Here is a 16740-nt window from a genome sequence, read left to right as displayed (position 1 = left end):
TTTAGAGATACAGCACTGAAACAGGCCCTTCGGCCCACCGAGTCTGTGCTGCCCAACAACCACCCATTTATATTAATCCTACCATCTACCTACACTAGGGGCAATTTACAACAGCCAATTTACCTATCACCTGCAAGTCTTTGGCTGTGGGAGGAAACCGGAGCACCCGGCAAAAACCCACGCAGACACAGAGAGAACTTACAAACTCTGCACAGGCAGTACCCAGAATCGAACCTGGGTCCCTGGAGCTGTGAGGCTGCAGTGCTAACCACTACGCCACTGTGCCGAAGGTTTGCTTGGTGTGATAACGTATAACAAAATCATAAACTCTCTCTTTATGATGAGGCATAGAATGCACATTGCACACTGAGGAAATATTCCCCCATGATGGTAAATGTGAGAGCTGGGATGACTTTGGCCACAAAACATTTTCTCCTCTTGTACTATACAAATAGCTTTGATTAAAACTGTTGACTGGTCCAAAGTCTTGAACCTCCTATTTGTTTGATTTGATGTATAAAATTTAAAGCATTGCTACCTTAGTTTGTATTGGTGGTAAAATTGGAACTCTAGCAATCACCAAGTTCACTTTCTCTTTTTTTTTAAGTTTGTAGTTTAGTTGTATCTGTTCAATTCAAACACAACATCTCTCCTGCCTCCCTGTCCAGCTGTTTTCTGAAATATGGGGGTGCAGCTTAGCTGAATGAAGTACATCAATACATACTTACGTCTGACCCTATCTCCTGAGCAGCACAAGGACAGTGCCAGATACTATAGCACAAAAGCAAAGTACTGCAGGTGCTGGAAATCTGAAACAAAAACAGAAAACACTGGAAATACTCAACAGGTCAGGCAGCATCTGTGGAAAGAAAAGCAGAGTTAACGTTTTAGGTCGTCGACCTTTCATCAGAACTGTGCCGGATGCTTTAGGTTGACTTAAATGATAATTGATGGTGCCTTTGCTCTGAATACTGAAAGAAATAAGACAGTTAAAAGTTGCTGCAGATGATTTAAAAGGAAAAATCAGTCAAAATTTAATACCTAATTTCAAAAGAGAAAGTCTGCCTATGTATTCAAGTAGGTAAGACTTGTGCTAGATCCTAGTTTCTTTTGGCATATATTAGAATTAGAACATTACAGCGCAGTACAGGCCTTTCGGCCCTCGATGTTGCGCCGACCTGTGAAACCATCTGACCTACACTATTGCATTTTCATCCATATGTCTATCCAATGACCACTTAAATGCCCTTAAAGTTGGCGAGTCTACTACTGTTGCAGGCAGGGCGTTCCACGCCCCTACTACTCTCTGAGTAAAGAAACTACCTCTCACATCTGTCCTATATCTATCACCCCTCAACTTAAAGCTATGTCCCCTCGTGTTTGCCATCACCATCCGAGGAAAAAGACTCTCACTATCCACCCTATCTAACCCTCTGATTATCTTGTATGTCTCTATTAAGTCACCTCTCCTCCTCCTTCTCTCCAACGAAAACAACCTCAAGTCCCTCAGCCTTTCCTCGTAAGACCTTCCCTCCATACCAGGCAACATCCTAGTAAATCTCCTCTGCACCCTTTCCAAAGCTTCCACATCCTTCCTATAATGCGGTGACCAGAACTGCACGCAATACTCCAGGTGCGGTCTCACCAGAGTTTTGTACAGCTGCAGCATGACCTCGTGGCTCCGAAACTCGATCCCCCTACTAATAAAAGCTAACACACCATATGCCTTCTTAACAGCCCTATTAACCTGGGTAGCAACCTTCAGGGATTTATGTACCTGGACACCAAGATCTCTCTGTTCATCTACACTACCAAGAATCTTCCCATTAGCCCAGTACTCTGCATTCCTGTTACTCCTTCCAAAGTGAATCACCTCACACTTTTCCGCATTAAACTCCATTTGCCATCTCTCAGCCCAGCTCTGCAGCCTATCTATGTCCCTCTGTACCCTACAACATCCTTTGGCACTATCCACAACTCCACCGACCTTGGTGTCATCCGCAAATTTACTAACCCACCCTTCTACACCCTCTTCCAGGTCATTTATAAAAATGACAAACATCAGTGGCCCCAAAACAGATCCTTGCGGTACACCACTAGTAACTAAACTCCAGGATGAACATTTGCCATCAACCACCACCCTCTGTCTTCTTTCAGCTAGCCAATTTCTGATCCAAAGCTCTAAATCACCTTCAACCCCATACTTCCGTATTTTCTGCAATAGCCTACCGTGGGGAACCTTATCAAACGCCTTACTGAAATCCATATACACCACATCCACTGCTTTACCCTCATCCACCTGTTTGGTCACCTTCTCGAAAAACTCAATAAGGTTTGTGAGGCACGACCTACCCGTCACAAAACCGTGCTGACTATCGCTAATGAACTTATTCTTTTCAAGATGATTATAAATCCTGTCTCTTATAACCTTTTCCAACATTTTACCCACAACCGAAGTAAGGCTCACAGGTCTATAATTACCAGGGCTGTCTCTGCTCTCCTTCTTGAACAAGGGGACAACATTTGCTATCCTCTAGTCTTCCGGCACTATTCCTGTCGACAATGACGACATAAAGATCAAGGACAAAGGCTCTGCAATCTCCTCCCTAGCTTCCCAGAGAATCCTATAGCACGACACATCTGTGTGTAATATACACAAGAGAGAGGGAGTCACTATGATTTTTGAATCTCATGCATAATCAGTTTAACTCTCACTTCCTGATCTCTGCTGCTATCCACCTTCCTAATTCCCCTTCCTGTTTAAATGCCTTTAATGTTTGCTGTTCCAGGGACTTGCTGATTAATAGCCTTGTTTGCTGTGGTAATGAGCCCATACAAACCAGAAACTCCCTGTTTTGCTTTCCAATCTGTGCTGGCCTATTTGATCTGAGCCTGGGTATCAGGTGTGGTGCAACAATTGGACTTGTCGCTCCAACTACAGAGAGAAAAGCAGACATTGTTCCTGCTTCTGATCTCTATCAAATGGCTCCTGTGAGGAAAGTCTGTACATGTGGGGTGAAGACAGGATTGGACCAGCTGTAATGACCTTGCCCTACCATCTTTCCCTGCCCGAGCCCATAATTGGTTGGCTGTCCCTGCCTTGGTGCCCACGGAGAATGTCACTTGAACAAGGTCAACGCAGCTATAGCCCAACAAGAGTAAACCAGTTAAGAATAAGAGGGGGGGGGGAAAAAAAGAAAGACTGTCATTTATATAGCGCCTTTCGTGACCACCGATATCTATCTCAAAGTGCTTTACAGCCAATGAACTACTTTTAAAGTGTAGTCACTGTTGCAATGCGGGAAGCATGGCAGCCAAGTTGCACAGAGCAAGCTCCCACAAACAGTAATATGATAACAACCAGATGATCTGTTTTTTGAGGGATAAATATTGACCCGTGCACCAAGCATAAGTCCCCTGCTCTTCTTCCAATGAGTACCATGGGATCTTTTAAGGGACAACAGGGCCTCCGTTTAACGTCTCATCCGAAAAATGGCAACTCTGTGCAGCACTCTCTCTTAGTACTGCACTGGAGTCTGTCTAGATTTTTGTGTTCAAGTCCTGGAGTGTGACTTGAAGGCTGAACCTGCTGAGTCCGATGCAAGAGTGCTACCAACTGAGCCACAGCTGGCAGTACGGGGAGAAACTTTAGGGATAAACAGGTGAGAAGAGTTTGGGGAAAAAATAATCTACACAAGATGGGTTTCAAACATATTAAATACAAGTTCTTAAGGATGTTAAGCATATGTTGTGGTTCGAATACCATTACCTGGTTTCTGCTGTGTTGTGTGATAGGTTTTAGCTCAAGGTTTGAAAACAGGCGAAACAGAGTGGCCAGAAATTCTAGAAGAAAAATCTGCAGTTGCTGTTGTGCAGGAGTTAATTGAAGGTACACACTTTCACATTTGAACATCTCCTGTAAAATTTAGACGATATAGCATACTTTGGGCTGGATACTTGAGTATAATTGAACACAATTTGTCAGTATAACAGCCAATTATCTGTGAGCTCAGTTTACGCTTCAGGTAGTAATTATGTCTACAATATATACTGCTGGCAAGGCTATTTTTTCCTAAATATTGTGCTTGAAGTGGTGTGCTAAAATCTTCCAAACACTTCAATGCCAACCAGAGGCAAAGCTTCCTTTTCTCTAGTGCTCATCAAAGTGAGGGGTGTTGATGCTGGGGAATGAAACATTTTTCCACTTTTTTTACAATGACTGAGGTTGAGGTTTCATTCCCATCTGCACTGACTGGATTTTGAACCAGGTTTTATAGAGGGGAAAATACAACATGGCCCCTTTTTGTGTTGAGCTAAAAGTTCAGAGATGGGATGGAAAGCCCCACAGATTTATTCATGTTAGAAATTGTCTCCTATTTCTCATTTGATACCAGGTCCAATATATCTGTAATTTTATTGGTGCAAAATAATTGGCCAAATCGTACTGAAAATTGTGGAGATGTGAACATGGTTTAATATGAGAACACCACATTTTGGGGACTTTACTGCTGTGAATAGACTTTTACGTTGTACTATTTGTCCTAGTACAGAATCTTATTTTGTTTTCACATCTGATACAGACCTAAAGAACCAGCTCAATGTCTCTCAACATCAGCAGCTAAAGAGCAAGGAGGCTGAGGTAAGATCTTGAGCGGAAACCTGATGGTTTAGTTTAGTTTAGAGATACAGCACTGAAACAGGCCCTTCGGCCCACCGAGTCTGTGCCGACCATCAACCACCCATTTACACTAATCCTACACTAATTCCATATTCCTACCACATCCCCACCTGTCCCTATATTTCCCTACCACCTACCTACACTAGGGGCAATTTATAATGGCCAATTTACCTATAAACCTGCAAGTCTTTGGCTGTGGGAGGAAACCGGAGCACCTGGAGGAAATCCACGCAGACACAGAGAGAACTTGCAAACTCCACACAGGCAGTACCCAGAATTGAACCCGGGTCACTGGAGCTGTGAGGCTGCGGTGCTAACCACTGCGCCACTGTGCCGCCCATGGTGGGAAAAGATGTGGAAAATGTAACCTTACTTTTATTCTGTTAAAGGAGGGTGCTCTATAGGTAAGCACTTGAATGTGTGATATAAATGTATCTTTCATCTACAACATCTTGTTGAAATTGAATTCAGTGTACCTCACTGCAGAGCCCTGTCAGCTCTCCTTTTGTTCAGTCACGACATGACACAAATGACCTCTAGTAACATCAACTAAACCAGTTCTCTTGAGATGTGTGTACTTTGGTTTGTTTTCCCAAAGCAGTTGCGTCTATTTCCAGTTGGTGCTGGTCTACAAAGTTTTAGCTACATCACGTGAAGTTGCACTAAAGTAAGGGAGTTAGGCTTACAAAGGAACAATGAGAAGCAAATTAGTGTTCGAGTCCAAGATAGTCTATAGTCAGGTATGTTTTGCAGTTTGTGAGAGAATGGTAAATCTATCTTGGGTTTTCTTCATAGTACTCTGTTACAAGTTAGTAAATGTAAACAGGCCAAGTAAGATATTGTTTAATTCATGTATTTAAGTCCTATAGATTTAAAAATGAATTTGGAGAGAGTGCTGTGCTTGAGCATGCAAAAAAAATCTTACAATAACTATTGGGAAGTTAAAGTTGTCACACTGCTACTCCTGTGGGTGCCAGTCAATCAAGTATGTGATTTTATGCAGGTTTTGAAACTTTGCTTCTTCAGAACAGTGACATCTGAAGATTGAAAAACAGACATTTGCAGAGCTATGGGGCAGGAGCAGGGAAGTGGGACTAACTGGACAGCTCTTTCAAAGAACAGATACAATGGCCGGATGGCCTCCTTCTGTGCTATTATGATTCTATGTAACAGTGGTGTTCTACCTTGTAATAAGGTAGTAGCACACACAATTTCATTTTTGGTGGGTTAGTGTACTATAAAGTCATACTTAAGGATTTCTAAGATGCTAGTACTGGATTTTGGACCAAAGCTTTGTTTTTATTCAATTTCTTTTTTTTTATATCAGAAATTAAAAAGTGATGTAGCTGCTGTTGAATCAACTATTCATGCGTCATTTGCTCCTGAACGTGGAGATCTTGATTTTGCAGAGCAGCTTTGGACCAGAATGAGGAGAAGTATGTATGCCTGTGGATCAGATTATCTCTGTAAGCAAGCAAAGTAACACTCAGATTTTTGAGCATTGCTATTCAATGTCAGAATTGGACAACTACAGATCCAGTCTCTTGTAGTGCTCTTACCGAGAAAAAGGACTATGAATATAAGTTAGAGACTATAGAAGAGTTTTCCAACTTGGGCGACACCAAAGAATACCACCCAGAGCAATGAATAAAAACTGGATTTAAAAGTTCAAAAGGATTCCTGATTCAGTAGAGAGCTCATGACTTCGTGAAAGGCAAAAATTATTGAAGCTTTTTCATGGTTATGAATAAAGATTTAGCTGAGAGATTGAGTTAGATGGCCAAGCAACTTTTTCTTATTATAAAAACAGAAAATGCTGGAAGTACTCAGCAGATCACGCAACATCTGTGGAAAGAGAAAGAGAGGGTAGGTAATAATTACCAGGACAGCTTTAAGAGTTCAATCATTTAATAGGGAGAGCTATGGTAATGGGACTAGATATCCATGTTTGTTTCTTTTCTTCTCCTCCTCTCAGTAGCCTAAAAATCATTTCTTTATAGTTGAGCAAAACATACTCTTGTCTATTCATTTCTTTCCTTTTATTTTAGCTGTTTCTTCATACCAAGATGTGGTAGATTGCTTGACACTAGTTATCCAACACTTAAAACGCAAGGACATTCAACCATGGGTATGTAGCAAACTTGTTATTTTAATATTTAATTAAATGGTGCTACCTGCAAAGTACTTGTACCAATGGCACCTGGCATTATAAAGGAGCATTAGTGGGTCCTGTTAGCTCCTGTTAAAACATAAGAACTAGGAGCAGGAGTAGGCAATTCAGCCCCTTGAGCCTGCTCCGGCATTCAGTCCGATCATGGCTGATCTCATCTTGGCCTCAACTCTACTTTCCTGCCCGTTCTCCATAACCCTTCAACCCATTACTAATTAAAAATCTGTCTGTCTCTTCCTTAAATTTACTCAATGTCCTGGCATCCACTGCACTCTGGGGTAGTGAATTCCACAGACTCGTGACCCTTTGAGAGAAGTAATTTCTCCTCATCTCTGTTTTAAATCTGCTACCCCTTATCCTAAAACTATGACCTCTTGTTCTAGATTGCCCCACAAAAGGAAACATCTTCTCTACGTCTACTTTGTCGATCCCCTTATTCATCTTATATACCTCAATTAGATCTCCTTTCATTCTTCTAAACTCTAGCGAGTAAAGGCTTAAACTGCTCAATCTCTCTTCATAAGACAAACCCCTCATCTCTGGAACCTCCTCTGAACTGCCTCCAATGCAACTACATCCCTCCTCAAATAAGGGGACCAAAACTGTACGCAATACTCCAGGTGCGGTCTCACTAATGCCTTGTACAGTTGCAGCAACACTTCCCTACTTTTATACTCTATTCCTTTAGCAATAAATGCCAAAATTCAATTTTGCTGCACCTGCATACTAGTTTTCTGCGATTCATGCACGAGGACACCCAGATCCCTCTGCACTGAAGCACTCTGAAGTTTCTCTCCATTTAGATAATCTGCCTTTCTATTCTTCTGACCAAAATGGATAACCTCACACTTAGCCCCATTAAACTTCATCTGCCAAATTTTGGCCCATTCACCTACCCTATCCATATCCATTTGGAGATTCCTTATTTCTTTATTGCAACTTGCTATCCCACCTATTTTAGTGTCATCTGCAAATTTGGCTATAAGTACCTTCTATCCCTGCATCCAAGTCATTAATATAGATTGTAAATAGTTATGATCCGAGGACCGAACCCTGTGGCACCCCACTAGTTGCATCTTGCCAACCAGAAAAAGTCCCATTTATCCCGACTCTCTGTTTTCTGTTGGTTAGCCAATCCTTTATCCAAGCTAATAAATTGCCCCTAACCCCATGTGATCTTACCTTGTGTATTAACCTTTTGTGCGGCACCTTATCAAATGCCTTCTGGAAGTCCAGGTATACTACATCTACAGGATCCCCATTATCCACTTTGCTTGTTACAGTTTCAAAGAACTCTAGCAAATTAGTCAAACATGATTTACCTTTCATAAAACCGTGCTGACTCTGATGGATTGCCTTTTGACTTTCTAAATGTTCTGTTATTACTTCCTTAATAATGGATTCTAACAATTTCCCAACGACTGATGTTGAACTAACTGGTCTATAGTTTCCTACTTTCTGCCTCCCTCCCTTTTTGAATAAGGGCGTTATATTAGCTTTTTTCCAATCCACTGGAACCTTTCCTGCATCCAGGGAATTTTGGAATATTATAACCAATGGATCCACTATCTCCACTGCCACTTCCTTTAAACCCTAGATAAACACCATCAGGCCCTGGGGACTTGTCTGCCTTCAGTCCCAATAGTTTGCTCTGTACTTTTTCCCTAGCAATTATTGTTCTAAGTTCTTCCCTTTCTATAACCTCTGCATTACCTGTTACTATTGGGATGGTACTAGTGTCCTCCACCATGAAAATTGAGGCAAAATAGTGATTTAGTGTCTCTGCCATTTCTGTGTTCCCCTCAATTAACTTCCCAGTCTTATCCTGCAAAGAACCAACATTCACTTTAGCTACTCTCTTCCTTTTTATATACTTATAGAAGCTTTTGCTATCCGTTTTTATATTTTTTGTGCTAGTTTCCTTTCATAATTTGCCTTTGCTGTTTTTATTACATTTTTGGTAAGCCTTTGTTGATCTTTAAAAGTTTCCCAATCTTCCAGCCTGCCACTGGCCTTAGCAGTATGGTATGCCTTAGTTTTTGTCTATGTTATCCTTAACTTCCTTGCTTAGCCATGGATGTTTTTCCCCCTCTTAGAATCTTTCTTCCTCTCTGGAATATATTTTAGTTGGGAGGAATTGAATATTTCCTTAAACATCTGCCACTGCTCATCAACTGTCTTACCTTTTAGTCTTCCTGCCCGTCCATTAGGGCCAAATCTGTCCTCATGCCTATGTAATTACCTTTGTTTAACTCCAGTGGGACTCCAGTTTCTCGCCCTCAAACTGAATTTGAAATTGTTGCATGCTATGATCACTCTTCCCTAGAGGATCCTTAACTATGAGATCATTTATTAATCCCACCTCATTACACAATACCAAATCTGATATCTATGTGCTTCCATTTGGTGACATTCAGTAGAATAGATCCCATTTCCTATGTATGCTGATGACATCCCATTTATCCTTTGTGTCTCTTCTCTTGATTCCCACTGTTGCTTAATTCTCTAACTGCCCCTCTGGCATTAATCCTTGGATAAGTCAGACTTTCTTCCAGCTTATTGTAGGCAAAACACTTGCATGCCTATGCCCCTAACTCCACCATCATCTTAGGCTAAGTTTGATGCTGAGCTCCATTCTTTCCCCATATTAATTCCACCCTTGCACCTACTACCTTTGCAATATCACACATCTCAGCCCCTTTACTGACTATTGCTGAGACTCTAATCCACACCTTTTGATGTTTAGTTTCTCTAATACCCTCCTAGTTTGTCTTCCTGCTTCCACAAACTACAAATATTGATAGTTACTTACTTTGTATCCTTACCTCCTCAAAGTCCTGTACTTCAATTAGTTATGGTCCCTCTTAGGCTTAACATTGTAAGTTGCTGTAGTTATGTACATGTTCTAGAAACTTGCCTATCGGTTGGGAAGTATTCCTTGTTCTGCTTTTGCAAGAATATAGGATTTGTGAAATTAAAATGTTACTGGAACATTTGAAGAACCTCTGATCACTTTTCAGATCCATCGAGGAAGTAACAGTTCTCTCAGTAAGCTGATTCAGCAGTCTTACCATGGCACTATGCCCACTGTCTCTGTCAATGGACTTACTGCTATCCGAATGCTATTGGAGATAGGAGTGGATAAATTGCGGAGGGATTACATAAACTATTTTATAGGTAGATCTTCTTTCACTACATGGCTAATGTTTGATGTGGTATTATTTGATTTTTAAAATGCTCCATTTCGTTGTAAATTTCTGTACATTCCACAAGTGCCATATACTGACAGCGTTTGGTTCACAGCCACAATTTCCAGATTGTACCATGCTTCTAGAGAGACCTTCTAATAAAATACTTTGAGCTTCTCCATGTGGAGAGAGGGGAGGAGGACCAGAGGGTGAGGTGCAGTAAGCTGCTCTTGGGTACCTACCCAGTAGGCAGTTCAAATGCGGGATTAACAGAGTCCTGGTAGAGGTTCTGTCATTTCTTTCATTTATCACAGATCAATGCGTGATCTTTGGGTAGCGTAAAAGACTAACAGAAAATTAAATGAGTTTGAAATGAAGCTGGGGAAATGGAGCAAGTTGTTTAAGTAAAATTACACTGCATTATGATAGCAGATATGTTTTAATCCATCATTTGCTGCTGAGTCGCTGATCTCCACTGCAGACTGATAAGTAGAAATCAGGCACCCCCTGGCTGACACTAGCACTGGTCCTCCAAGGCTTTGGAGTAATGAATCAACTAAACTAAAATAAGAACAGAAAATACTGGAATTACTCAGCAGGTCTGGCAGCATCTGGGGAGAGAGAAACATAGTTAATGTTTCAGGTCTGAGACCTTTATATCAGAACTGGAAAAAGTTAGAAATGTAATAAGTTTTGAGCAAGTGAAAGGAGGGGAGATGGGGAAAAAACAAAAGGAAAGATCTGAAATAGGTTGGAGGGCAGGAGAGATTAAATGACAAAAGGTTTCATGGTACAAAGCCAAAGGGAGTAGTAATGGGACAAGTAAAAAGAAACCTCCTCTAGAGGAGGTGTGAATGGCAAGATCCTGAGTAACTGACATCCGAATACAAAAGAGGAATGAGGGAGAAATAGAAGAGAAAAAAATACAGCAAAGAAAACAACATAAAATGGGAGCAGAGGTTATGATCTAAAGTTGTTGAACTCAAATGTTGAGTCTAGAAGACTGTAAAATGCCCAGTCAAAAGATGAATATTGGTCAGTTCTGGTCACCACACTTTTTAGGAAGAAGGTGAAGGCCCTTGAGAGGGTGCAGAGGCGATTTACCAAAATGGTTCCAGGGATGGGGAATTTTAGTTATAAGGTTAGGTTGGAAAAGCTGGGGTCGTTCTCCCTGAGCAAACAAGATTGAGGGGAGATTTGATAGAGGTGTAGAAGATTATGACAAGCTTGGATAAGTTAGACAAGGAAAAAGTGTCCCCATTAACTGATGGTACAAGGACTTAGGGACACAGATTGAAGGTTTTGGGCAAGAGATGCAGGAGGCATGTGAGGAAGAACTTTTTCACGCAGTACTTGGAACTTGCTGCCCAGGAGGGTGGTGGAAGCAGAGACTATCAATAATTTCAAAATAAAATTTGATGGTTACTTGAAGAAAATAAACTTGCAGGGCTACGGGGATTGAGCGAGGGACTGGATTGCTCCACGGAGAGCCAGCATGGACCCGATAGGCCGAATGGCCTCATTCTATGCTGTAAATTACTGACTTTAAGTTTTTCGAGCTTGCGTTGAGCTTCATCGTAACACTGCAGCAGGCCAAGGACTGAAAAGTCAGAGTAGAGGAAGTTGGAAAATTAAAATGACAGGCGACTGGAAGCTCAGGGCCACACTTGCGGACTGAACGGAGGTGTTTCGCAAAGTGATTACCCACTCTGTATTTGGTCTCCCCAATGTTGAGGAAACCAGCTTGTGAGCAGCAATTAGAGCATATTGAAAGAAGTACAAGTAAATTGCTGCGTCATCTGGAAGGAGTGTTTGGTACCTTGGATGGTGAGGAGAAAGGAGGTAAAAGTGCAGGTTTTGCATCTCCTGCACTTGCGTGGAAAGGTGCTGTAGGAAAAGTGTGTAAACTACATGTGTCATGAGGCTTGGAGTGATAGAGAGGCTTATAGTGCCCCCGTCCCACCTCGTAGAATATTGTAAATAAGTGAGTTTAATCCCATATAACAAAGTGAAAGTCATTATTGAAAAAATATTTTCTTCTAGGTCAAGAACTCACCACTTTGAATTACTTGGTAAGAACAATGAATGGATTTTATAAATCACAAAAAAAATTGAAATTTAGTTTCCTATCTAATAATTAGTTTTTCATGACCTGTTGCTGTTTGCTCTGCAGGATTACTTTGTGAATTACACTGTAAATCTAGAAGAGCAGATCCTCCGTCTCCATAAACTCCACCACATGCTCGAGCTGGTGGTGAGTTGTAGTGCCTTCCTTAACTTGAGCCATGAGAACATCTTTACACTGACACAGTGAGTACTTTATCTAATTCAGATATTCCAGTACAAATGATCGTCTTGAGAGTTACAATACAGAAAGGCACTTTCTTTGTCTGTAGTGTTGCCTTGTCCTGCCTTGATGCTTTTTTTATATGAACACCATGCCCTTTAATTGGTATACTGAGCTGTGTACTTTTCCCCCTGCCTGGTTTATCAGTGTGCTGAAACCAACATCATCACAGTCCCTTAGTCTAACTTCTTCCCAGAACCTCAAGACTGTTAAACTCATCTCCCTGTTTTATTTTTTCTTACAATTTACAAGCTTTTTAAAGCAAAGCTTGATGTCATCTAGTTACTATTGCCTGATATTTGTCTCATTCTCCCTTTTTTATTCCTTTTTGATCTTGCTGCTGTCTTGCACTATGGCCATGACTCTTCATTTCTCACTTCCAAAAAAGAAGCACCTGGACACAACTATCCATGTAATACTTCACTCCATCAATCTAGCTTTCAGTTCATATTGAGCTTTTTTATATTAATTCATAGAGACCAATTTTAATATTTGACTCCAAAACAAATCTAGATTAAGGAAGAAACCAAAAAAGGTTTTTCCTTCATTGAAATTCTGCATATTTTGGCAGTTTAACGCAAGAGTGTGCAAAATGGAAATAAAACAAATGTGTCTAGTATAATGGGTGCTTTTCATATACAAAACATATATTAAGATCAGAATAGTGATTGGAGGGATGTTAAAATCATTTTGAGTTGTGAAGAAGGGAAGTTTTAAAGTTTATATAGAAAATTGGTACATCCGTGTGGATGATTTTTGTGCAGTACGCATAATAAAATGATATTTCAAACTACAAGGGAAAACTTAACTGGCTTAACTTAAGCTCCTATGATTAAATTCTCGTTTGAAATCCCTTTGAAACAGATGAAGGTACAAGGCTAGAGAGAGAGAGAGTAGGGCAGTGACATTAGTTTTGGATTACTGTAGCAAAGAGCTAGCCAAGACATGATGGGATGAATGGCCTCCTGTGCTCTAAGTTTCTGTGGGGTAAGTATTTTATTTCTAGCACGCTGTAAGATTAGTGGTGTTGACTTTGGTTGTGAGGATAGAAATTGACTGTCTGTATATTCCATGTTCTTCACATTGAAGATTTAGTGATTGTGAAATTATTATTGTAGGTTTCTCTACAAGAGCAGGTCAGAAGCTAGGAATCCTGCAGTGAGTAACTCACCTCCTGACTCCCCAAAGCCTGTCCACCATCTACAAGGCACAAGCCAGGAGTGTGATGGAATACTCTCCACTGGCCTGGATGGGTGCAGCTCCAACAACACTCAAGAAGCTCGACACCATCCAGGACAAAGCAGCCCGCTTGATTGGCACCCCGTCCACAAACATTCACTTCCTTCACCACCGACGCACAGTGGCAGCAGTGTGTGCCATCTACAAGATGCACTGCAGCAATGCACCATGGCTCCTTCGACAGCACCTTCCAAACCCATGACCTCTACCACCTAGAAGGACAAGAGCAGCAGTTGCATGGGAACACCACAACTAGCAAGTTCCCCTTCAAGCCACACACCATCCTGACTTGGAACTATATCGCCGTTCCTTCACTGTCATTGGGTCAAATTCCTGGAACTGCCTTCCTAACAGCACTGTGGGTGTACCTACCCCTCATGGACCGCAGCGGTTCAAGAAGGCAGCTCACCACCACCTTCTCGAGCAATTAGGGATGGGCAATAAGTGTTGGCCTTGTCAACGACTCCCATATCCCATGACCGAATTTAAAAAAAAAATTGGTTGCCATCTCATTGGTTGTAAAAAAAAAAAAAAATTGTACTGAATCCCTGATCTTTCTTGTGACAGGTCCTGTTCACGATACTACAAGGACAATCCACTGGATGAGCAGCATGTTTTTCAGTTGCCAATCAGACCCACAGCCATCAATGCTTTCTATGAGAAGTAAGGTTCATAACTAAAAATGTTTGTGTTTACACAAAAGCAATTGTACATTTTCTGGTTAAAAATACTTGAGAAAAGGGTTAGTACACAGCACAGTTTATAATAGTAAATGGTGTGTTGATGTATATTTGATTAATTGTTATTTTTGGAAGGGGAGTGGGCAGAATCATCATCTTTACACTGCCATAGGAGGAATAGTGATTTGTATTTGGCACTACAACAACTTCCATTGCTATAGTGTCTCAATTGTGGGAAAACATTTAACTGTGATGAAGGGAAAAAAACACTGGATGGTAATAAGCCATGATAAAGGGAAAACCTTGAAGCGAGGGTGAAGGGAGCAAAGACATGGTTGGGGAGAATGGTAATAAGCTTCTTGAAGGAAGGTGCCAAAGTCAAGGGAGCTAGACAGCAAGTTTCAGGGTACAGGAGCATAATGATAGAGCAGACTAGACCTGATAGTAGGGGGACACTGGACTGTTATGGATCAGACCAGACTGGGTGGTGAATTACAGCAGTGGAACAGGACAAGCAAGGAGAGGATAGCATCAGCTGATCCTGTGATCCAAGTGTGGGAAGCATGAGCTAGCTAAAGAGGGAAGGAGTAAGCAGCCAACCAATTAATGCATGGGAGTCTATAACATGGGAGTTTGATTTATTTTCAGCTAGCTCCCAAATCCATGGTTGGCTTCAATTTTTGTTATGCCTATGGATGTCTTAATTTTTTTTTATGTCTTGTGTCCATTGGGCAACTGTGCTGCCAGTATACTCAAATCCTGTGATGTTTGAATGCTTTAAGATTCCAGACATGATTCTGCCTGACCCAAAGTGCTGTAACCATGCACGACCCACTCATTAGTTGTGGCCAGTGGATATGACCCTTGCTGCAAAAGTTGGGCACCCATGGATTGGAGTATGGGATGTGGGAATGATCAGTAATAACACTGGCAGCTCTTCTAATATTTGGAAGTGATTTCCTGATGACACCCTGTCTTCTTGCGTTCTAGTGAGCACCCCATCATGTGGAGAATGGAGATTATTAGTGGCCACGGGCAGAGAGAATTAAAGACCGTGTGGCAGCTCAACACCAGGCCACCAGTGGATCATGTGATATTTAATACCCCAGGTATTTTCTTTTATGCAGTCACATTCCCAGAGATATTTACATTTCCTGGCACTGACATCAATCTGGTGCACCTTTTTTAAATTAGAATTTGTTTTGTAAACAGTGTCTTTGGTGTTCAAATTGGCTGATCTTCCATTTGATGGTCCTTTTGGGCCATAGTGAAAACTATGAAAATCTTATGAGCTTCTCTGATAGGAATAGGAGTAGGCTATTCAGCCCATCATGGCATTGATTTAGATCATGGCTGATCTGTATCCTAACTCTATTTACCTGCCTAGGGTTTGTAATCCTTAATACCCTTACTTAACAAAAATCTATCAATCTCTGTTTCTATACTGTAACAAGATGAGCATGGCAGTGAATTTCCTATAACATAGTTAAGTGTGAGCAGAGACAGCCTGCTGGCTGCATCATCTCCTAGGGAGCCATTGGCCTTTTTTATTAACCCTGTGTAACTGAATGGGTTTCACATGAGTTAAAATCTCATCCATACAGTCTACAAAGGTCCCAGATTAAATTTATGGTCCGCTCATTTAGCTGTTAGGAGAGTGATGGGGCTACTGTGATTACTCTGAATCTCCCAGATCTGTCTGTATGTAACCTTTTCAAATCTCTTTTCTCCTGTTTAATTTAGTTTAGAGATACAGCACTGAAACAGGCCCTTCGGCCCACCGAGTCTGTGCTGACCATCAACCACCCATTTATACTAATCCTACATTAATTCCATATTCCTACCACATCCCCATCTGTCCCTATATTTCCCTACCACCTACCTATACTAGGGGCAATTGCTAATGACCAATTTACCGATCAACCTGCAAGTCTTTGGCATGTGGGAGGAAACCGGAGCACCCGGAGGAAACCCACGCAGACACAGGGAGAACTTGCAAACTCCACACAGGCAGTACCCAGAATTGAACCCGGGTCACTGGAGCTGTGAGGCTGCGGTGCTAACCACTGCGCCGCCCCTGTATATGAGATACTTACTGCTTTATAGAAATGTGGACATTTAATTGACAATCATTCTCCCTCTGCCTCTCTTTTCCCCCCACCCCTGTCTCTGTCTCTCTCTCTCTCTACATAGATTGTTTAGTTTAGGATACTTGCTATTAAGGCCTATGTGTTTGTCAAAGCTTAGATTAAACCAACAGTGTGTTGCTTCTCCCTGGAAACAATAAATGGTGCTGTAAATTCAGAACATTTCACCGTGCTCATCTGAATGTTTGTTTGTTTTTGATCTATATCTGTACTGTTGTATTATATAGTTAGGGATTGATTTTATTGAAGCACTTTATTTTGAAATGTGCATGGTTGTTTAATCCTTATGAT

At 41.3% G+C, this 16740-nt stretch overlaps 1 protein-coding gene across 5 annotated transcripts in view; it reads left to right on the top strand.

The window, feature by feature from the left end:
- Window positions 1-16740, top strand: part of zwilch (zwilch kinetochore protein) — a 48047-nt gene that overhangs the window by 20521 nt on the left and 10786 nt on the right. For 4 of the 5 annotated variants that reach the window (XM_068018233.1, XM_068018232.1, XM_068018236.1 and 1 more), the window contains exons 9-17: window positions 3796-3889; window positions 4581-4639; window positions 6006-6114; window positions 6727-6806; window positions 9869-10025; window positions 12080-12108; window positions 12210-12346; window positions 14190-14285; window positions 15293-15411. In XM_068018233.1, coding sequence (XP_067874334.1) covers window positions 3796-3889; window positions 4581-4639; window positions 6006-6114; window positions 6727-6806; window positions 9869-10025; window positions 12080-12108; window positions 12210-12346; window positions 14190-14285; window positions 15293-15411 — 880 coding nt within the window. The remainder of the gene's footprint in view (window positions 1-3795; window positions 3890-4580; window positions 4640-6005; window positions 6115-6726; window positions 6807-9868; window positions 10026-12079; window positions 12109-12209; window positions 12347-14189; window positions 14286-15292; window positions 15412-16740) is intronic. The other variant, XM_068018237.1, reaches the window with a different exon arrangement.

The sequence above is a fragment of the Heterodontus francisci genome, chromosome 38 (genome assembly GCF_036365525.1).
Source record: "Heterodontus francisci isolate sHetFra1 chromosome 38, sHetFra1.hap1, whole genome shotgun sequence".
Lineage (NCBI taxonomy): Eukaryota > Metazoa > Chordata > Chondrichthyes > Heterodontiformes > Heterodontidae > Heterodontus > Heterodontus francisci.
The sequence above is the reverse complement of the archived record's forward strand: the minus strand, read 5'-3'. Positions and strand labels throughout refer to the sequence as shown.